This window comes from Drosophila grimshawi, unplaced genomic scaffold, assembly GCF_018153295.1.
Source record: "Drosophila grimshawi isolate 15287-2541.00 unplaced genomic scaffold, ASM1815329v1 contig_1369, whole genome shotgun sequence".
NCBI lineage: Eukaryota > Metazoa > Arthropoda > Insecta > Diptera > Drosophilidae > Drosophila > Drosophila grimshawi.
Window position 1 is genome coordinate 6,417,562 of NW_025062891.1, and position 18,989 is coordinate 6,436,550.

An 18,989-nucleotide genomic window follows, 5' to 3' on the forward strand; every position below is an offset into this window, starting at 1 on the left:
ATGATAATTTGCAAAGAAAACATGGAAGCAGAATTATCTGCTTTTTGCTACTGACAGCCTAAAAGGAACAAAATAATGATGAATGTATATTAGTCACTAAACTAACTATTTGCACTAACTATTTTGCACAGTGTATAGCAAATACCTCCACTTCTGCAGTATAGTTGCCCACAGTTTTTGTTTAAAGGTTCGGCTATGTTGTAGTCAGAAAGCGAATTAAGATAATTTCCTTTTATTTATTATCGATTAATTTATTAACTTATTGTTTATTCACTTGTTTTTGTCCATTCCTCATTATTTCCACATCCACAAAAAAAAATATGAATCTCCAATCCCGAATCCCTCTCCACTCCGAATCCAAAGCCAAAACCAAACAACGCAAAACTCAAGGCCAGACCACCAAATCCTTGCATAGTCCAGACATCAACTACAACTATAATAACAACAATAAACGACGACGACCGTACAACTCGGGTGAGCTGCGCACCAAATCCGGTGGCAGCGACTACTATGACAACTATGGGGAGGACAGGTCCGAGGAGACCGTCCGTCGCAATTTACGCAAATTTGCACGACCCGTCGAGCAGCCATTAAATGATCGCATCTTTGAGCCGATTGAGATCAGTGCACTGCGACGCCAGAGCAATGACGAGAATGACAACGATGACGATGACGAAGACGCAGACAATGACTATAACGATGACGATGAAGATGTGAGCGCCTCCTGGCCGCAGAGGCACAAGAACAAAGCCCAACTACAGCAACAGCAACAAATGTCCCCAAAATCCAATTTTGCCTTAACAGATTCAACAGCCGGCGAGGACATCTCCACCAGTGATGTGAAGCCCTTAAGCAGTGGTCTCCTGGCCCGCCTGCCTGGTGCACCACGCAGCCTAGTCGCGCAGATTGTGAAGCCGCGTTTCGTGACGCTCAGCTGGCAGGAGCCGCAGCAGAATGCCAACGAGGTCGTCTCCTACACCGTCTACTATCGCATGAACAACAGCGAACGGTAAGTTTGACCTCGCTTCGACCCTCCTCTATTCTTGGATCAGTTGTTAATCTTCATTCGTGTCCGTAGCGAGCAAAAGATTGTGACCAAATCACACGAGGATCAACAGGTCAGCATACAATCGCTGTTGCCAGGCAGAACCTATCAGTTCCGTGTTGTAGCCAACACCAACTTTGGCATGGGTGAATCCTCCCTACCACTGGAGGCGAGCACACAGCCCGAGGTGAACATTGCCGGGCCGCCGCGCAATGTGGACGCCTATGCCCGTAATCACAAGGAGATCTTCGTGCACTGGCAACCGCCCACGGTGACAAATGGCGAGATACTCAAGTATCGTGTCTACTACTCCGAGGTAGGTGAACTCAACTTGGCCCTAGCAGCACATCATAATTCTGACTTCATTCACAGAACGATAGCGGTGCAGATCTGTACAATGACAGCATGTCGCTGGAGCTGGTGCTCACGGAGCTGCGTCCCTTCACAGACTATGTGATCAGCGTGGTGCCCTTCAATCACAACGGCATGGGTGATCCGTCCGCCGAGCTGAAGGTTAAAACCTATTCCTCAACGCCCTCAGAGCCGCCCAACAATGTCACACTGGAGGTGACCAGCTCAAGCGTAAGTATTCCAACCATCTCGTAATGTGGATCTATTTTAATCCTTTTCCTCTTATCTCTTCCTTAGTCCATTACTGTGCACTGGGAGCCGCCAGCGGAGGAGGATTGCAATGGTCAGATAACCGGCTATAAGATACGCTATCGCAAGTATAAGGATGCGCCGCAAGCAAAGAGTACCCCGGCGAACATACGCTACTTTGAGTTGAACACACTGGATCGCAACGCCGAGTATCAGGTGAAGATTGCTGCAATGACTGTGAACGGATCGGGGCCATTTACCGAATGGTATCGTGCGAATACACTGGAGAATGATCTGGATGAGACGCAGGTGCCGGGCAAGCCCGTCTGGATAAATATACATCCTGGTGCCGATAATATCGGACTGCACTGGGGGCCACCGCAGCAGCCGGAGATCAAGATACGCAACTATGTTTTGGGCTGGGGTCGGGGCATACCCGATGAGAACACCATCGAGCTGAAGGAAACGGAACGCTACCATGTGCTCAAGAATCTCGAATCCAATATGGAGTATGTCGTCTCGCTGCGAGCACGCAATGTCAAAGGCGATGGCCCACCCATCTATGATAACATTAAGACGCGCGACGATGAACCGCTGGATGTACCAGTGCCGCTGGAGGTGCCCGTCGGCCTGCGCGCCATTACCATGTCGAGCTCGTCGATTGTCGTCTACTGGATCGACACGATGCTCAATAAGAACCAGCATGTGACCGACAATCGTCACTACACCATCAGCTATGGCATCACTGGCTCCAATCGGTATCGCTACCACAACACCAGCGATCTAAACTACATGATCAACGATCTCCGTCCGAACACGCAATACGAGTTTGCCGTCAAGGTCGTGAAGGGTCGACGCGAATCCGCCTGGTCCATGTCCGTCCTGAACAGCACCTATCAGAATGTGCCAGTGACGCCACCGCGGGAGCTCAGCGTCCGCCTCGACGAACAGAATCCGCACAATGTCATCGTACAGTGGCTGCAACCAAAGCATACAGTGGGTCAGATCACTGGCTATAATATTTACTATACGACAGACACGACGAAACGGGATCGGGACTGGTCCATTGAGGCGTTCGCCGGCGAGGAGACAATGCTGATGTTGCCCAACCTGAAACCCTACACTACCTACTACTTTAAGGTGCAGGCACGCACCACCAAGGGCAGCAGCAATGCCCCCTTCTCCGCCCTGGTGGCATTCACGACCAGCGCCGCAGTCATCATGCAGGAGGCGGACACCATCGCCCACGGCATTGATAATCAAAATCTATTGTACCTCATCGTCGGTGGAACGATTCTCGTTCTCCTCATATTGTTGTTGGTTCTACTGCTGGTCTGTCGCCGGAAGCCGCAATCCTCCCCAGAGCACACCAAGAAGAGGTAAACAACAGATTGAGAAGTTAGCGGCTCCCAAAGTTGTAGAGCTGAAGTCATCCAAGTTGTAACCCTTTATGATTCATAGTTGATCAAACTATTAAAAATATTAATTTGTTTTAAATTTGTTTTGAATCTCCACAGCTACCAGAAGAACAATGTGGGTGTACCCAAGCCACCGGATCTATGGATACATCACGATCAAATGGAACTGAAGAACATTGACAAGAGTCTGCACAGTGCGACGCCTGTTTGCAGCGATAATGCCTCCAGCAGCGGCGCCTTGACGCTGCCACGCTCCGTGGTGCACAGCAGCGAGTACGAGGTGGAGACTCCGGTGCCGGCGCATGTGACCAACTCGCTGGACAAGCGCGCCTACCCAGCCAATTATATGAGTGAGTTGAAATCCAGCCGACTGTTGAGTGCAGCTTAATCCTAATCCTCCCTAATGTCTCTCAACTAGCAGCTACGTCAATGAACTCGACCATGGAGCGACCGCAGTATCCGCGCACCCAGTACAATCATCAGAATCGCTCCCACATGACCATGGAGACGGGTCTCTCCCAGCAGAGTCTCACACAGCCGCAAAACAATTCGCTGGCCCAGACACCAGAGCACCCATACGGTGGCTACGATGCCAACTTCTGGTAGGTTATTATTAATTGTAATGGATTTTATATATTTACTGCCAAGTCGACCAGCATTTTGACTTGACGACACATCGATCATTCTTTGAGCTGAAGTTTGACCGCGAAGTCAAAATTTCTAATCCAACTTCACCCAGATGCTTAAAGAAATAATTGAAGCTTCTTAAGCTGCCACAATCCGAAGTCAATTCGCAATTATTATACGAGAAAAGTCAGTGGAAATTATTATGATTAAAATTTGTCATGGTGTCCTGTCCAATCCAATTACCGACATGCAAGGGTTCAAAAATAAACCCCAAAGATCCATAAAATCCAAGTATGAATAGCAGGCGATCAGTTTTTTATTTGAAATCAAAATTCATCGAAAGTTGGACCGTATTTTGGAACTCACACCAGAAATTCGAAAAAGAATGTGTAATCGAACGCGTTGGGGACGCATCGATCCCAGTGTTGCTGTGGATTTGATGCCGGGTCACACAGGTCGTGAGCTCCACCTAGACCAAGGAACGCTGCCCGGCTATGTGCGGCAGCAGTTGCTTTTGATGGCCTCACCATCTGCGTTTCTCAATTACCTAAACAAGTTTCGGCTGGACACCTTACTGATTAACCATCATCTCAAAGGAGTCTACACTACGCGCACTTCGGCAGCAGTCACCAATCTAGCGATGCACGCGTGGCGCCAGATGAGCATCGTCGATCGTCAGCCGTACATGCAGCTGGCTGCCGAGGCTCAGCAGGTTCAGCAGGCGCGCTTGCTCCACTTTCTGGGCAGCCAGCGCAGCTAATCATTCATTTCGCTAGAGATTCAGTGTTTCTCAATTTCATTTTCGTAATTTTTTTTTGTAAAATAATAACTAATTAACCCATTTTTTGCTCGGCACGTGCTCGCTTTCTTTTCTTTTTCTAACAGCAATGCTGGCTACACGAGCGGCACAGCGGGCGGAGGTGGGGCTGCTGGCAATGGCTGTGTTTCCACCATTGAGAGCAATAAGCGCGGACATCCGCTTAAAAGTTTTAGTGTGCCTGGTCCGCCGCCCACAGGCGTAACCACGCCCATCAACAAGCACAGTAAGTGGCAAATGCAATACACAAAAGGTCGACTTTAGCTAATCCTTGACATTTTCTTTTCATTTTATAGCTCCTGCTGTCACAATACGTCCACAAAATCAATCGCCCTATAAGAAGCCCTCGTTCTCGGCTGCCACACCCAATCGCTTGCAGGGCGGCAGCTCTGTGGCGCATTCCACCGATGAGATACAAAGACTGGCGCCCAGCACATCCACCGAGGAATTGAACCAAGAGATGGCCAATCTGGAGGGCCTAATGAAGGATCTGAGCGCCATAACGGCCAACGAGTTTGAGTGTTAACACTGCAGCAGGCCAAAAGTATTAGCTGGATTCAAACAATGTTCGCAATGTTAATTGTTTATTTTATTTTAGTTTCATGTTTAGTTTCTTGGTTTGGTAATCAAATTTTGATTTAATTTTTTTGTTTCTAGTGAGTGCCATGTGCGAAATATGTAAATAGAAGCGACGCCATATAAATATATATAGATATATCTAATTAGCACTTAGCATAGTTAATTGTAATGCATAATGTGCGAAAGGACTCTCTATCTCTCACAGTCAGTGGCATATTTATGGAACCTACTCTTAAGCAAATACCATATTTAACATTCAACTATACATTAAACAAACACAGACAACACAATGCATGCATCATCGGAGCCATCTTACAAGCATCTAAGCTAAGTCTCATCAAATATATGTCAAGTCTTCAAAACATTATTATAATAACTAAACAATCAAAACAAAACATTCGAATTATGTAGCATTCGTTTAGTTTTGAGTTTTAAGACGTGCCATTTCTTGACTTTCATTCATTCATTTTAATTTGTTACAACTCCTAAATACTTAAGCTTACAATACGACGAACATTCTAGACTGTAATCCCTTAGTAAAGCCAGCAGAGCATTTAATATTTAACTACTATACGAGTATGCATATATGTAATGTTATCTATAAGAAATCCGACTTCATTTTTTGTATCGTATTTTGATGTGTTCAAAATTCAATGTCTAAAAGCATGTGTTTTCATTTTGTATTTTATTGTCAGGCAATTGAACGAAATTTTCATGAAATTTGATCATATTGCTATGCACAATATTCTCTCAATTCAACTCAATTCAATTCAAATCCAAAAACTTAATGCACTAAAATGTATTTGTTTTATTTGCCACCAAATTTTGTGAGCAAGTTGTGAGATTTGCATAATAAAAATGAAATTGTATAAAAAATCAATTATGATTTTGTTTTTCGACTTATTCTTCCCTCAGGATGTACACTTCGACCATAAGTCTCCAGATTTTATCCGCAGCAAAAAGCAATTTTACTTTGTACTCGCCTTGTGGCAATGGCAGCGAATTTAGGAATCCATCGTAGAACACCAAATTATCAATAATGATATCGTGCTGGTATTATAAATAAACGATCTGTCAAAAGATAAAACTCCACATTTTGAAGTGCAAACAAACTCACATCATAGGGACAAGTGTGATTTAAATTGGAGCGTGTCATGATTGCCTTGAGCACAAGTCCCTCAAATGTGAACATGTTCGGATGTGCGACGAGTTCACAGAAATTGGAGCTGATATTGTACAGAAATGGTTGGAAAGTATTGTATCGGCGCCAAAAGCTCCAGTTAATCTGCACAAGGATTATTTATTATACACACAGCTAATTATTTAAATTAAAACACTCACATTCACATTGTAGATCGGCACTTTGAACAAATTGATGTACACATTCAAGGCAACAACACCCCTACCGACAACATTAAGCTTGCACTTCTTGAATTTTGAAAAGGCTAGATCATATGACTCGCACTTAAGATTGTTAAACCGGGATTTCGGTTTTCCACAATCGACCGATTCTAGCAACAGAAGCACCGTTACACTAAACCAAGCTAGCCAAGTTGTGGACTTCATTATATTTCGCTCACTAATGACAATCGTCGAGTATGTAATATCATTTATATTTACCCATTGTTCAGATAATTAAACAGTTGAGGTTCACTGATTTCACTAGACTTATCAACTGTATTATCGATAAAGGAATTTATTATTATTCAAATTAAACATTTTAAAAACTTGCACTCGAGCATAACCAACTGCTCAATACTCTGATACTAAGACCATCAAAAAACAGATGCCACAGAACAGAGCGGATGTAGAGAGAAATACCGATCTTTGAAGGAGCCTCCTTGTAATATATCTTCCCTGTTTGGTAACCTTTTGCTCTAAACAACAAAATTTAGTGACAGTAGCTTTCAAATTGTGGGATATTTTATCGATTTCCTAGCCTCCAAGTAGACGTAGAAACCTAATTTCCAAGCTTCAAGGCTCTAGCTTTAAGGATGTCGGAAAGAGTTGCGTTTTTCCAGACGGACAGACAGCGTAACGTACATTGCACAAAGCCAATGTACTCTGAATACCTTAGGTATAATAATAATAAATACACTCCGAGAAAAACCACCTAAAATGAAAATCGAATTGAAAACCAGAAAGTCCAAATGCTCGAGCTGTAAGTTTTTTCAAACTAAATTATATGATTTTATAAGCTGCATAATATATATGTATATTACATCTTGTATATTGGAATCGTACATTTTATATTTATAATATTTATAATAGCAAATCACAATAAAAAAAATCGTTTTCATTTAATTTTTGTGTATTTATCGGAGTGTGCATAAGATCAATTAATGTACCAACTAATATAGGTTTATCTGCGTAGGTTCCGTATGATTGACCATGAAAAAGGGGAATGCTAGTGATTAATCTGATACAATAATAATTCACATACACAGACTGGAAGCTATTAAAAAAAAAGTATGCATTTTGTTGATTTGTTATTTTTACAAAATTTAAGTTTCTGTCCCGTTTAAAAAATGAGACGCTGACATTTAGCAACTTTAAAACTAGTCTCAGAAAAAAGAGAGAATTAAGAACACTTTTTTTCAGAGATTTAAATGAGCGCTTTTAGCATTATTATTAGCCGTGCATGAGAGTGATTTAGTTGCTCCAGGGTCATATTTTTTAGTTTCAATTAGAATTTCAAAATATTTCTGTTAAATATGTGAAATTATAATTTACGTAGCAGCGATATCACGATGACGATCAAAATGTATTTAGCTAGTTGTATGCATAAATGTTGCTGAAACCATTAAGCATGCTATTATTGTCTGCTTGGCGCTGAAACACTTAGAAACTGAACGAAAACGTTTTCAAAGCTTGCGCAAGCGCAGCCGTCAACACTCATTAGAAAGCAGCTGACGCGACCAGCCCCACTGCCAGCACCAGCAAGAGAGTTGGCGCGACTCAAGAGTTGAATTTAGCTTTTTTCGTAGTTAACCAGTTTACATCTGGCAGCCGTGGAGTGCACAGCGGAAACGGCTTACACTAAAGATTCGCAGTTCGAATCAAAGAAGTTCTTCTTAAACCAGCTAGCACTGTTCATATGCAGCTTTTACAAGCGTGTGTGTCTTTCTTTGAGTGTGTGTGTGTCAACATTAACATTAAAATTAAACAATTGGAAAACGAAACGGCAAACGAGTGAAATCTGATTGGAATTTCAATTAAATTTCGTCAAAAGCTTTCAATTCGCGTACGCAATGAATCAACTGACCAAATGCGCTTGGCGTGTCAAAGCCCCAACCTCAACAACAGTCACGCCCATTGCGACTCTCCGACGCACAGTGTCGAAGATCAGTAGTGGTAAGGCTGCCACAACGCAGAGTCTGCTGCGGCAACAATGGCGCGACAATTCAGCAGCAGCCACGGGAGCAACTACAGCAGCAGCAGCAGCAGCAACAGTTTGTCCCCATCTCGATGTGGAGCAGGAGCAACTGCCAACAGCTGCAGCACGCATCCATGCGACGGCCGAATGGCAAAATGCATTGGCCTACAACGAGATACCAGGACCAAAACCGATGCCAATACTTGGCAACACTTGGCGGTATGTGGGAAAGAAGGAATGAAAAAATAAAAATAAAAAAACAGAGAATTCGGCGATAAACTTGCTTTCTCTTTTCAAGCCTTGCAATGCGAACAATGACTGCATTGAGTGAAAGAGACAGCGCACAGTTATTTCTTTCATTTCGCGTGCTTCGCTTGACCCAATTAATGATGGATTGGAATGCATGTGTATGCTAGATGTGTGTGTGTGTGTGTGTGTGATGATTATCTTGTTCGCTTCTTGTTGGTTTTCTGCTTGTAAAAGCAAATCATTTCACTGACCATATCCAAACGTGTTTCTTAGTCAAACAACACTGCTGCGCCCAACACTCATTAACATTAAGCCATTCACAAATATATTTACAAAACCACAACAACGACAACGACAACAAGAAGAAGAAGAGCTCTGCAAATTCCTTTGGAATTCCCTTAATTCGCACCCATTTACCTCTTAAGTCTAGCCAATAAACTCTGTTGGTGGTACGAGCGTACGACTGGGCATCTGTTAGCATCTCGCCCACCGCCCGCTGACCGTTCAAAATCGACTCATACTTCACATGTCTGCTTCTTCTTCTTTTTCTTCTTACTTTTTATTAACGTTCAATTAGCGCCATTTTCAAGGTCGACAAATAGTGTGAATTCGCTTTCGGATGCAGGCTTCAAATAAAATGCAAACAATCATTACCAGCGTATTTATTCACTACACGAACATGAATGCGGTTTGTGTGTCTTTTTTGCAAAAAGGTGCACTTGTCTCTTGGATGGGGAAGAGTTAAGTATTTCGCAATTTGATTTGCACAAATACTGGCATCTATTCAAGCTCATAATATTTTTGAGACTTAATTGAGTTGTGGCTAAAAATGTTATAAAATGCACAGCAGATTAAGCAACTTATTTTATGTTTCTTAATATTACTGCTTCCTTAAAAATTGTTTTGTTTTGAAATTTGCTAGATGAATGTGTGGCTTATAGTGTTGCCAAATTGAAATTGGGTCTGAATCATAGCAAATCAGACACAAACACAATTTGTATTCTCACAATTTAGCCTTCGTAACCCTAATTGCCTGGCAATTGATGCTTTTCAATGACTTATTTGTGTTTTGTTGTCACCTTGACAGTCTAATGCCAATCATTGGCCAATACAACATTTCGGACGTGGCTAAAATCTCATCGCTGCTGCACGACAGATACGGGCGAATTGTGCGCTTCTCTGGCCTCATCGGCCGGCCCGATCTGCTCTTCATCTACGATGCCGACGAAATTGAAAAGGTAAACAGCGGATCCACGCACCGGAACGCGGCGATAAACTCCACGCGGAGCACGCTCGACTGGCCACGATTTGGGACGCAGTTGCGTCAATTGCCAGCTGGCAATTGCCACATATTTAAGTTTAGGTACAACAGAAATCATTATTCTCTTGCAGTGCTATCGCAGCGAGGGGCCCACCCCCTTCCGGCCATCGATGCCCAGCCTGGTCAAGTACAAGAGCGTGGTGCGCAAGGATTTCTTTGGTGAACTTGGCGGCGTTGTTGGAGTGTACGCAGTCAATGCCTAATGCATAATCCATTAGCCCCCTCCATTAATTGTGTATTTACATTTAGCCATGGCGAGCCCTGGCGCCAGTTCCGCTCGCGTGTGCAGAAGCCCGTGCTGCAGTTGTCCACCATAAGACGGTATCTGCAACCGCTGGAGCTGATCACCGATGATTTCCTGATGCGCTGCGAACAGCTGCTGGATGCCAACGAGGAGCTGCCCGCTGATTTCGATAATGAAATACACAAATGGTCTCTGGAATGTGAGTGATCGCTTCAAAAATGCATGTTTTTGAAAGAACTCTTATTATTGTTTGTCAATTAACAGACTGAATTATGAATCGAATTATGAGAGTCGAAATTTCAAATCTAAAATTGCTGTAAACACAATTTGTGCAGAGTCATTCGCAATCATTATTTATTGTAATAATTTCGCTAATCTATATCAAATCAGTCAAAATTACGAGAATTAACATGTGAACCGGTCCGATTTCCAATTTGTTTAATGTGTACATTAAATCAAGCTCCTCTGATTTTGGCTCCCGGCAGGCATTGGTCATGTGGCACTGGACACTCGTCTTGGCTGCTTGGAGGACAATCTCACGCCGGACTCGGAGCCGCAGCAGATCATCGATGCGGCAAAGTATGCGCTACGCAATGTGGCCACGTTGGAACTGAAGGCGCCATACTGGCGCTATTTCCCCACCCCGCTGTGGACACGCTATGTGAAGAACATGAACTTCTTCGTTGGGTAAGCCAATGAAACAAAAGCAACAGCAAAGCAACTATTTAATTTAATTGTTGCATTGAACTTCATACAGCGTCTGCATGAAGTACATACAGAGCGCAACGGAGCGGCTGAAGACCCAGGATGGCAGTCAGCGTGCTGGTGGCGAGCCATCGCTGCTCGAGAAGGTGATCATGTCGGAGAAGGATGAGAAGATTGCCACCATAATGGCACTGGACTTGATACTCGTGGGCATCGATACGGTGAGTGCTGCTGATTCAACAGCTGCGCACAGGACTGATTTGAGCTGATTTGTCTTGTCTGCCACAGATTTCCATGGCCGTCTGCTCCATTCTATATCAGCTGGCCACGCGACCAGGGGAGCAGCAGAAGGTACACGAGGAGCTGAAGCGACTGCTGCCCGATGCCAATACACCACTGACGATCCCGCTGCTCGACCAAATGCACCATCTGAAGGCGTTCATCAAGGAGGTCTTTCGTATGTACAGCACGGTCATCGGAAATGGACGCACCCTCCAAGAGGATAGCGTTATATGTGGCTATCAGGTTCCCAAGGGCGTTCAGGTCAGCAAACAATACAATTATTGCAAATATTATAATAAGTTCATATAATGATGGTAGGCCGTCTTTCCCACTATTGTCACGGGCAACATGGAGGAATATGTCACTGATGCAGCCACATTCCGTCCCGAACGCTGGTTGAAGACGCACCAGGGCGGCACTCCCGGCAAGCTGCATCCGTTCTCCTCGCTGCCCTACGGCTACGGTGCCCGGATGTGCCTGGGACGCCGTTTCGCCGATCTGGAAATGCAAATACTGCTCGCAAAACTGTTGCGCAACTATAGACTGGAGTACAATCATCCGCCGTTGGACTATGCCGTCACCTTCATGTATGCGCCGGATGGTCCATTGCGATTCAAAATGACACGCATCTAGTGCATATATTCTATATAATATACTATAAGTATTTGTTCATTTAAGTCTTAAACATATCTATTAAATATACATAAAACCACTGACAAGATTTATCTGCAGAGGTCTGAACGATTAAAGACACCTACTTCAATTCCTTGATGATTTTATTTATTTTATGTGTCATTCGTATTTAAATCATTCTGGTAATATCCGAAAATAGAGGATTTTACGTTTTCAAGCCCCTTCAATACATTTGAATAGATTACCTTACAAATCTTGAATGCAATTCTAAAGCAGCATGTCCTTCGAATACCTGCAAGGACATGACAGAGTTATATATAATTTTTAATAGTTTTCGATGCCCCTCAAAGTATGCTGCTAAATATTTTCGTATGCCCTTTACCCAATACACCAACCAAAATGTATATTACTGGCTTGTGCACATGCTGTCTCAGTTACCCGCTAAAGAAGCGAAGTAGAGTGACCATATTTCCCTTCCGAGAAAATGTGAGTAAATAAAAATATAAATATAAATTGTTATTTATTAAGTCAATTTTCACTTGCGCTTCCACATGCTATACCAATTCTTTACTGTATTTAGGCTTTTTTCGGCATCCGCTTTGGTGTCACCACTAATCTCATAGATGATATCACTTTTATATGAATCCCGCGCTTCCTCCAATATGGTGCCAAAGATTTCGCATTCTATATTGGACGATAGCTTTTTCTCATTATAGTTGCGCTCTTTAAGTCTGTCGTAGAGTGTGTCGTTGGCGCAGCTGACAACGAAGACGGCCTGGAACCAGCGCTCCGGAAAGAAATCGCAGCCATGGTATTCGACAATGTTGCCGCCGTTGGCCATCAGCGGCTCCAGATGATCCATGAGCTGAAATTAAATGCAAGCTCGTTATTTACTCTTTTAGTATTTATTATTTATTTATTTTAGTATATACGCATACCTTATCCTCATCGAGTATGGGACAATCATATTCCTTATCGTATTCCTCAATGAAATTAAGTTCCTTTGCAATTTTCGAGCAGTCCAGCCAGGTGAACTTTAATTGTTCCGCCAGACGGTCGCACAAATACGATTTACCAACGCCGGGTGTGCCTGTGTATCTTGTATATTGATGTAGCTAGCTTAAGCATTGTGAATCAATGGAATTCTCACCGGTAATTAATATATTTGGCTTGATTGTTTCCGTCATTGCAAGTTGTTTGTGCTCAATACAAAAAACGTGAGGCGACCAGGGCTGCAAGACACTAATAGGCTAAAGCATCGATATTTCTTCAAGTGGCTTATGAGTACTTCGGCGCCAGAAGCTTAAGTATTTCAAGTAGGATTGGAATCTAACAAACTGTTTTTCTCTAATACACTTAACAATAATAAATTTAATTTAATTTATTATAAATTAAATATAGGCGATTTTTACGAAATATATTTGACAATTCAATTAGTAGAAAATTTGATGACATTACTTCCCGTCCCTGTCATAAATAATGTTGTCCATTGCCTTTTGTTTTTTTTTGTTCTTCTTTGAACACTTTCGAACTCCTTTTCAACAGTATTTTTTGTACTCACACATGCATGTGTGTATCTATTTCGGACATTTTTCGTTTCCTTTGTTGCACACACACACAGGCAAACAGAATTGGGATAGGAAGGTTCAATTGAACTCGGCAGTTAGCTGGGAACGGATCTTTTAAGTTTTGCAATTTGGGTGTGCAATGCCAAAAGCCAAGCAACCCGAACTGGACGAAGACCCAGAGTTCGAGCAAGCTGAAATCAAATCTGAGCCAGACAATCAGCAGCACGTTCCATATATACTGAATGGGGAGCTTTATCGGATTGAGAGTCAGATTGGCGACAATGTGACCGTAAAGTGTTGCTACTGTCCGCCGGATCGCATTTATCGGGGCAGTGTGCGCTCCACCGGAAATTTTCATATGCACATCAAGGTAGCCCTCGTTGGCCACGTTAGACATACAAATAGCAAAATAAAAGATTAACTTGCAAATCTTTCAAAGCGTCGACATGCATTTTTGCTGGGCAAATTGCACCAAATGAAGGTGGCGGCGCTGCTGGAACGACGTCATCGCAATACAAAAAACCGTCGTGTCGCCAAAAATCGCAAGAAATCTACAACGCCGGACGCTGTTACAGGTTCGATGGACGCAGCCGCAGCCGCAGCTTCAGCCATAGAAGTACCAACAACAACAAGCACAGGCTCCGAGACGCATGAGCTGAAAATCAAAACGGTTTTTCAGCGACACAAACAAGAGCACTACGAACAGGAGGAAGCGGCAATACGAAGAGTAAGAAATAAAATATTTGTTGTCCTTGTCTAACTATGATGTGTATATGGAGTTTAGAGTAAACAGAAATTTTATTTACCGTTATAGTTGCGCACATATAAATAACGCGTATATGTATTTACATACATACATTTTTGTATCTGCTTTAGCAGAACGGCATTGAATGAAATAGCATATTATTTGTGTTTAAGAATTAATATTTTCTTTTTAGTCCACCTCTTCCTGCGATTCTTCGCAAGATAACGTTATCCAAGGCACAGATAAATTATCCATCTGTAGTACAAAGCAAGATAATAATATTAACAGTAACAACAATAACAACAACAAGAACATTACCATTGCTTATAATAATAATAACAGTATACAGCAACTACGGCATGCACAACATGTAAGTAAGCTGTAACAATGCAATATTATTAATATTTTTGACATAAGCAATCTGGTTAAGAATATTGAATCTAAAATCAAAAATAATCGAATCTTAATTTCAAGCTGAATGTGAACACAGGCACAGTGAGTACATTGGAGGAGGTGCCCCCTGCAACTGGCGAGGCAATTGAAATGACAGCCATGGTCAGCATACCGCGCATGTTCCCCTTCAGTCCGATCAAGCCGGAGCAGCAGCAGCAGCCACAACAGATGAGCGTCGACCAGCCGGAGGCCATTGATCTCAGCCGCAACTCGTGGCTGCAATGTGATGAGATAGTAGCACCCAACGCTCTGACCCACGCCGTGCAGAATGTTGAAATTGGCATAGCACGCGCACAGGAATTGACCGCTTTTGTCAATGGACCATCGCGTGAGGTTTTGGTGCGCATCGACAACTCGCTGGCGGACATTCGGGATGAGATGCTGGCCCGCAATCAGATCGAGCGCAATCGCTTACTGTTGGACATGGCCAAGTTTAAATTTCTGCATCCTAATTTCAATTTTGATGCCAGTCGATAGAGAAGCTTTATTGCTATTTCATTTAATAAACGTTAGAAATCGCTCTTCTGGTATTTTTCTATTCAAAGCATTGACTGGCATCGAGTACATGTAAAATGTTATCGATAAGAGTCTGCTCATTATCAAATATATCGATGTTTTTCGACTACGAATAACTAGTTGAAGTTTGTTCAATTATTGTGTATGGTTCTAGTTGTGTAGTTTATTTTAATGGTTTTATAGTTGATAATATGTCGGACAAACACCAACTAATTGATATCGAAGAAGACATTTCAAGCGATGACGATGAAGTTAAACCAATAAATAACACTTGGTTGGTTGACAATGAAGAAGCGTCGACCAGCAGAAGTAATGATTTTAATACGCCAACTGACGAAAATGAAGACAATGCAGTTGTGCCTCCCCTTTTAAGCATTGATAGTGAACCGACCGCGTCCATCCAAGTAAGTTATTCGGATTGCCATGTTGTTGCTGTACCCATTGAAAAAAAAAATGGGATGATTCATCATGTGAATAGCTAACTTATCGCAAAATGCTAAGTGAACTTTATTTTATGAAGGCTCCAACTACATCGCAGAGTAGCAGCAGCAACAACGATACGGGCGACCACAGTAACGATTTGGATTCTGATCCCATATTCCATTTGCGCTCGCGAACAGCAGCTGCGGGAACTTTACAGCGACCGCAAATTCAATATGAGGTACGTTTATCAAGAAAATACATATCTATGTACATATGCAAGGGTTTATCCTTACGACAAGCTTAGTACGCCCTTGTACACATATATGTATATAGCGGATTAAAATTTAATCTATGCACACATATATACACTTCTTTAAAGAGCCTGGACTATGATGTGTGTGAAAACAAGCTGTTCCACGCGGAGCAGCGCAAGCGTCTTAGGGATCGCTTCTCCCTCCGCATCCATGTCATACGCTGGATAATTTTTATACTAATTGGCATTATAACAGCGCTTAATGCCTGCTTTGTAAATATAGTCATTGATCTACTATCGGAACAGAAGTACAAGTTTCTTAAAGCGTGTATGTATTACAAAACTATAGATACAGATATCGCTTACAGAAATTTGTGATTTCAGCAAACTATTTTTGAATTTCAGAGTTCATAAATACCAGCTATGCAATTTAATTTATAGTAAACAGAATCATTATTTCCAAGAAAAATGAATATCTCATTCATGAAACTTTAATTTATAATCAGAATCATTATTTCCCAGAGATTTGAAAAACTCATTCATGAAATTTTAATTGATAATTTATCAGAATCATTCTAAACCAGAAATTATAATCCTTTCCAAGCCACTCCTATAGTATAAAATTGCGATCCATTCTGCATATAATTAATTAATCTCTCCGCATTCGTGTGTCCCACAGCTGTGGAGCAGAATGTGCCTGTAAATGGTGGCGATGGTGATTTGGCGTTGCCCTACCTCTGGTGGTTACTGCTGAGCGTTGTCCCTGTGGCCGTTGGCGCTACCATGGTTACCTACATCGAACCAATTACCGCCGGCAGCGGCATACCGCAGGTGAAGTGCTATCTGAATGGTGTAAAGGTGCCCCGCATTGTGCGCATCAAGACGATGGCAGTGAAGACCATTGGAGTCATCACAACCGTTGTGGGCGGCTTAGCCGGTGGCAAGGAGGGACCAATGATTCATGCTGGCGCCGTTGTTGCCGCAGGCATCTCGCAGGGCAAGAGCACCACGTTTGTCAAGGACTTTCGCATCTTTAAGGCCTTTCGCGATGATCACGAGAAGCGTGACTTTGTTTTGGGTGGCGGTGCGGCGGGTGTTGCAGCCGCTTTCGGTGCACCCATTGGCGGAATGTTGTTCTCGCTGGAGGAGGCAGCCAGTTTTTGGAATCAAAACCTCATTTGGCGCACCCTAATCGCCTCCATTATCAGTTCGTTTACACTTAACATTGTGCTCTCCGCCTATAAGGGACTGGAGAACTTCACCTTCACAGGTCTCTTCAATCTTGGCAAGTTTAAGGAACCCCTCACCTTTGCTTACTTTGAGCTGCCCATCTTCATGCTGTTCGGAGTGGCTGGCGGACTTCTGGGCGCCACCTGGAACGCTTTGAATACGCTGATCAACAAAGTACGCCGACGCTTTGTGCCGTGGAAACTGGGCAAGGTGGCTGAGGCTGTGGTTATTTCCATCATAGGCGTCACATTGGCCACCATAATGATCTACTTCATCGATGATTGCCGTCCGCTGGACAAGGAACGAATCTCATATCCTGTGCAGCTCTTTTGCGAAGATAATGAATACAATGCGGTGGCGGCACTCTGGTTCCAAACACCTGAGGCAACTGTGAGGGCGCTTTTCCACGATGAAGAAGGTAAGTAAGCCTAAGCCAGGCATACCAGTACGTATCCGTAAAGTTAACTTATTACTATATTGCTTTTCAACAGGTGCACACAATATCAGAACCGTGGGTTACTTTACGCTCGTCTACTATTTTCTAGCATGCGCCACCTTCGGCCTCAATGTCTCCTTGGGCGTATTTATACCCACAGCGCTGGTGGGCGCTGCTTGGGGAAGGTTGGTGGCTATGCAGTTCTTAGATTGGTTCCCCGACGCAGTAGGTTTCCCCATCACAAACCATATTCCTATTAAAACGATATTTGCCATCTTCTGCAGCACTTTTTGAATCCGGGCAAGTACGCGCTGATTGGTGCCGCTGCCCATTTGGGCGGCGTGCTGCGCATGACGATCAGCTTGTCGGTCATTTTAATGGAGACGACAGGCGCCGAGACGTCATTCTTCTTTCCGCTGATTATAGCACTGATTAGTGCCAAATGGGTAGGCGACTACTTCAACGAGGGCATCTACGACATGGTCATCGAGGAGAGTCATGCGCCCATTCTGCCCTGGGAGCCAGTACCACAATATAAGGGCCTCACTGCTTTGGAAATCCTGAGCAAGCCAGTGGTCTGCATCAAGCTGCGCGACAGCGCCCATTACATCTATGAAGTGCTCCTGAGATGCGACCACAATGGATTTCCCGTGGTCGACGATGTAAAAGACGTGAGTAGCTGCAACTAATTGTTGTTGGTTTTGAGTCTCATCAACTGCGACTGTTTACAGAATCGTCGCTGTGAGGGTCGCGTCTGTGGCATCATATTGCGTTCCCAGCTTATTGTCATATTGCTCAAATCGCTTTACGTGGAAAACAAACGTTTCTGGCTGCCCGAAACATCGATACAAACTTTTCGAGAGGTTTATCCGCGCTATCCCTCTATTAAGGTACGCGGCACAACCATCCAGTTTAATTTTCGCGCCTGTAAATGTTTATCTTTGTTTTTTTTTTTTTGTAGAGCGTGCGTCCATTGGACAGAAAAGAAAATTATACGGTCGACCTGTCCATGTTTATGAATCCATCACCCGTTCGCGTAAATAATGTAAGGATATACAATTATGTATCATAATGTTAAATAACAATTAATTTCTAATTGACAGCACGATTCGGTGCCAAAGATCTTCAATATATTTCGTGCCCTTGGCCTGCGGCACATGCTAGTTATCAGCAATGAAAACCGGATTGCTGGCATTATAACGCGTCGTGATTTCATATATAAGTGATATTTGGCTATTGGCACACCATAATTAGGATTGCTATATAGTTTTATAGTTTTCGAATAGCTGACACGTTGACACGAACGCCTTTTTTAAAGTCTATATATATTTAAATATAAGTATGTGTAAAATGATGTAATAAAGATATACTATTTTTTATGAGACTAGCTTATCTTTTTATTCAGTTGTGTAGAAATTATATTCACTTTAAATATACTTTGTCCTTTAAATATAAAATCCTTTTTTTTA

General features: G+C 43.0%; 7 protein-coding genes across 12 annotated transcripts in view; 5 read left to right on the forward strand and 2 right to left on the reverse strand.

The window, feature by feature from the left end:
• LOC6561249 (neogenin) overlaps positions 1 to 5,966 on the forward strand; it is a 44,418-nt gene extending 38,452 nt beyond the window's left edge. The window contains exons 3-10 of one of the 4 annotated variants that reach the window (XM_032734113.2): positions 364 to 1,009; positions 1,079 to 1,361; positions 1,418 to 1,627; positions 1,694 to 3,024; positions 3,163 to 3,413; positions 3,482 to 3,665; positions 4,576 to 4,733; positions 4,804 to 5,966. In XM_032734113.2, the coding sequence (XP_032590004.1) occupies positions 364 to 1,009; positions 1,079 to 1,361; positions 1,418 to 1,627; positions 1,694 to 3,024; positions 3,163 to 3,413; positions 3,482 to 3,665; positions 4,576 to 4,733; positions 4,804 to 5,033 (3,293 nt within the window). In that variant the 3' untranslated portion in view covers positions 5,034 to 5,966. The remainder of the gene's footprint in view (positions 1 to 363; positions 1,010 to 1,078; positions 1,362 to 1,417; positions 1,628 to 1,693; positions 3,025 to 3,162; positions 3,414 to 3,481; positions 3,666 to 4,575; positions 4,734 to 4,803) is intronic. The other 3 variants (XM_001987613.3, XM_032734116.2, XM_032734117.2) reach the window with 3 other exon arrangements.
• Positions 3,689 to 4,548, forward strand: LOC116804957. The gene has a single exon (XM_032734118.1). It carries the CDS (start codon positions 4,076 to 4,078, stop codon positions 4,448 to 4,450), a length of 375 nt encoding a protein of 124 aa, XP_032590009.1. The 5' UTR covers positions 3,689 to 4,075; the 3' UTR covers positions 4,451 to 4,548.
• On the reverse strand, positions 5,880 to 6,809 carry LOC6561250. Of its 2 annotated transcripts, none has more exons than XM_043216419.1 (4): positions 6,707 to 6,809; positions 6,428 to 6,597; positions 6,204 to 6,371; positions 5,880 to 6,136 (listed from the first exon to the last, which is right to left on the reverse strand). In XM_043216419.1, exons 1-4 carry the CDS (start codon positions 6,708 to 6,710, stop codon positions 5,987 to 5,989), a joined length of 492 nt encoding a protein of 163 aa, XP_043072354.1. In that variant the 5' UTR covers positions 6,711 to 6,809; the 3' UTR covers positions 5,880 to 5,986. The 2 variants fall into 2 exon arrangements, with proteins under 2 accessions (XP_043072354.1, XP_001987650.2); XM_001987614.2 differs by having other exon boundaries at positions 6,428 to 6,630.
• Positions 6,810 to 8,275: 1,466 nt separating this feature from the next.
• On the forward strand, positions 8,276 to 12,007 carry LOC6561128 (probable cytochrome P450 301a1, mitochondrial). The gene is made up of 8 exons (XM_001987615.2): positions 8,276 to 8,681; positions 9,799 to 9,949; positions 10,104 to 10,216; positions 10,282 to 10,475; positions 10,762 to 10,963; positions 11,034 to 11,202; positions 11,270 to 11,524; positions 11,582 to 12,007. Exons 1-8 carry the CDS (start codon positions 8,338 to 8,340, stop codon positions 11,894 to 11,896), a joined length of 1,743 nt encoding a protein of 580 aa, XP_001987651.1. The 5' UTR covers positions 8,276 to 8,337; the 3' UTR covers positions 11,897 to 12,007.
• Positions 12,008 to 12,399: 392 nt separating this feature from the next.
• LOC6561129 (adenylate kinase isoenzyme 6 homolog) lies at positions 12,400 to 13,130 on the reverse strand. Its single transcript, XM_001987616.3, has 3 exons — positions 13,047 to 13,130; positions 12,835 to 12,986; positions 12,400 to 12,761 (listed from the first exon to the last, which is right to left on the reverse strand). The coding sequence occupies exons 1-3, from the start codon at positions 13,081 to 13,083 to the stop codon at positions 12,432 to 12,434; spliced, it is 519 nt and encodes a 172-aa protein (XP_001987652.1). The 5' UTR covers positions 13,084 to 13,130; the 3' UTR covers positions 12,400 to 12,431.
• A 284-nt stretch (positions 13,131 to 13,414) lies between these two features.
• LOC6561130 (protein stand still) lies at positions 13,415 to 15,297 on the forward strand. Its single transcript, XM_001987617.2, has 4 exons — positions 13,415 to 13,834; positions 13,904 to 14,191; positions 14,403 to 14,579; positions 14,684 to 15,297. Exons 1-4 carry the CDS (start codon positions 13,604 to 13,606, stop codon positions 15,137 to 15,139), a joined length of 1,152 nt encoding a protein of 383 aa, XP_001987653.1. The 5' UTR covers positions 13,415 to 13,603; the 3' UTR covers positions 15,140 to 15,297.
• Positions 15,298 to 15,331: 34 nt separating this feature from the next.
• Positions 15,332 to 18,904, forward strand: LOC6560231 (H(+)/Cl(-) exchange transporter 7). Of its 2 annotated transcripts, XM_001987618.2 has the most exons (9): positions 15,332 to 15,582; positions 15,699 to 15,839; positions 15,981 to 16,182; positions 16,534 to 17,502; positions 17,576 to 17,745; positions 17,805 to 18,191; positions 18,252 to 18,410; positions 18,482 to 18,565; positions 18,624 to 18,904. In XM_001987618.2, the coding sequence occupies exons 1-9, from the start codon at positions 15,370 to 15,372 to the stop codon at positions 18,744 to 18,746; spliced, it is 2,448 nt and encodes an 815-aa protein (XP_001987654.2). In that variant the 5' UTR covers positions 15,332 to 15,369; the 3' UTR covers positions 18,747 to 18,904. The 2 variants fall into 2 exon arrangements, with proteins under 2 accessions (XP_001987654.2, XP_032590230.1); XM_032734339.2 differs by lacking the exons at positions 15,332 to 15,582; positions 15,981 to 16,182 and having other exon boundaries at positions 15,792 to 15,839; positions 18,624 to 18,882.
• Positions 18,905 to 18,989: the final 85 nt, after the last annotated feature.

Excerpts from the sequence above, each read along its gene's own strand:
- LOC116804957 (XM_032734118.1), top strand. The coding sequence starts at position 4,076 with ATGTGTAATCGAACGCGTTGGGGACGCATCGATCCCAGTGTTGCTGTG.
- LOC6561250 (XM_001987614.2), bottom strand. Across the intron at positions 6,372-6,427 it reads TGCCGATCTACAATGTGAAT|ATTAACTGGAGCTTTTGGCG; the intron begins GTGAGTGTTTTA and ends ATCCTTGTGCAG. Across the intron at positions 6,137-6,203 it reads ATCACACTTGTCCCTATGAT|CACGATATCATTATTGATAA; the intron begins GTGAGTTTGTTT and ends TTATAATACCAG.
- LOC6561128 (XM_001987615.2), top strand. The coding sequence starts at position 8,338 with ATGAATCAACTGACCAAATGCGCTTGGCGTGTCAAAGCCCCAACCTCA. Across the intron at positions 11,203-11,269 it reads TACTCGTGGGCATCGATACG|ATTTCCATGGCCGTCTGCTC; the intron begins GTGAGTGCTGCT and ends TGTCTGCCACAG. Across the intron at positions 11,525-11,581 it reads AGGTTCCCAAGGGCGTTCAG|GCCGTCTTTCCCACTATTGT; the intron begins GTCAGCAAACAA and ends TAATGATGGTAG.
- LOC6561129 (XM_001987616.3), bottom strand. The coding sequence starts at position 13,083 with ATGACGGAAACAATCAAGCCAAATATATTAATTACCG. Across the intron at positions 12,987-13,046 it reads GCCAAATATATTAATTACCG|GCACACCCGGCGTTGGTAAA; the intron begins GTGAGAATTCCA and ends CAAGATACACAG. Across the intron at positions 12,762-12,834 it reads CCATACTCGATGAGGATAAG|CTCATGGATCATCTGGAGCC; the intron begins GTATGCGTATAT and ends ATTTAATTTCAG.
- LOC6561130 (XM_001987617.2), top strand. The coding sequence starts at position 13,604 with ATGCCAAAAGCCAAGCAACCCGAACTGGACGAAGACCCAGAGTTCGAG. Across the intron at positions 13,835-13,903 it reads ATTTTCATATGCACATCAAG|CGTCGACATGCATTTTTGCT; the intron begins GTAGCCCTCGTT and ends AATCTTTCAAAG. Across the intron at positions 14,580-14,683 it reads AACTACGGCATGCACAACAT|CTGAATGTGAACACAGGCAC; the intron begins GTAAGTAAGCTG and ends CTTAATTTCAAG.
- LOC6560231 (XM_001987618.2), top strand. The coding sequence starts at position 15,370 with ATGTCGGACAAACACCAACTAATTGATATCGAAGAAGACATTTCAAGC. Across the intron at positions 15,840-15,980 it reads GACCGCAAATTCAATATGAG|AGCCTGGACTATGATGTGTG; the intron begins GTACGTTTATCA and ends ACTTCTTTAAAG. Across the intron at positions 18,411-18,481 it reads CGCGCTATCCCTCTATTAAG|AGCGTGCGTCCATTGGACAG; the intron begins GTACGCGGCACA and ends TTTTTTTTGTAG.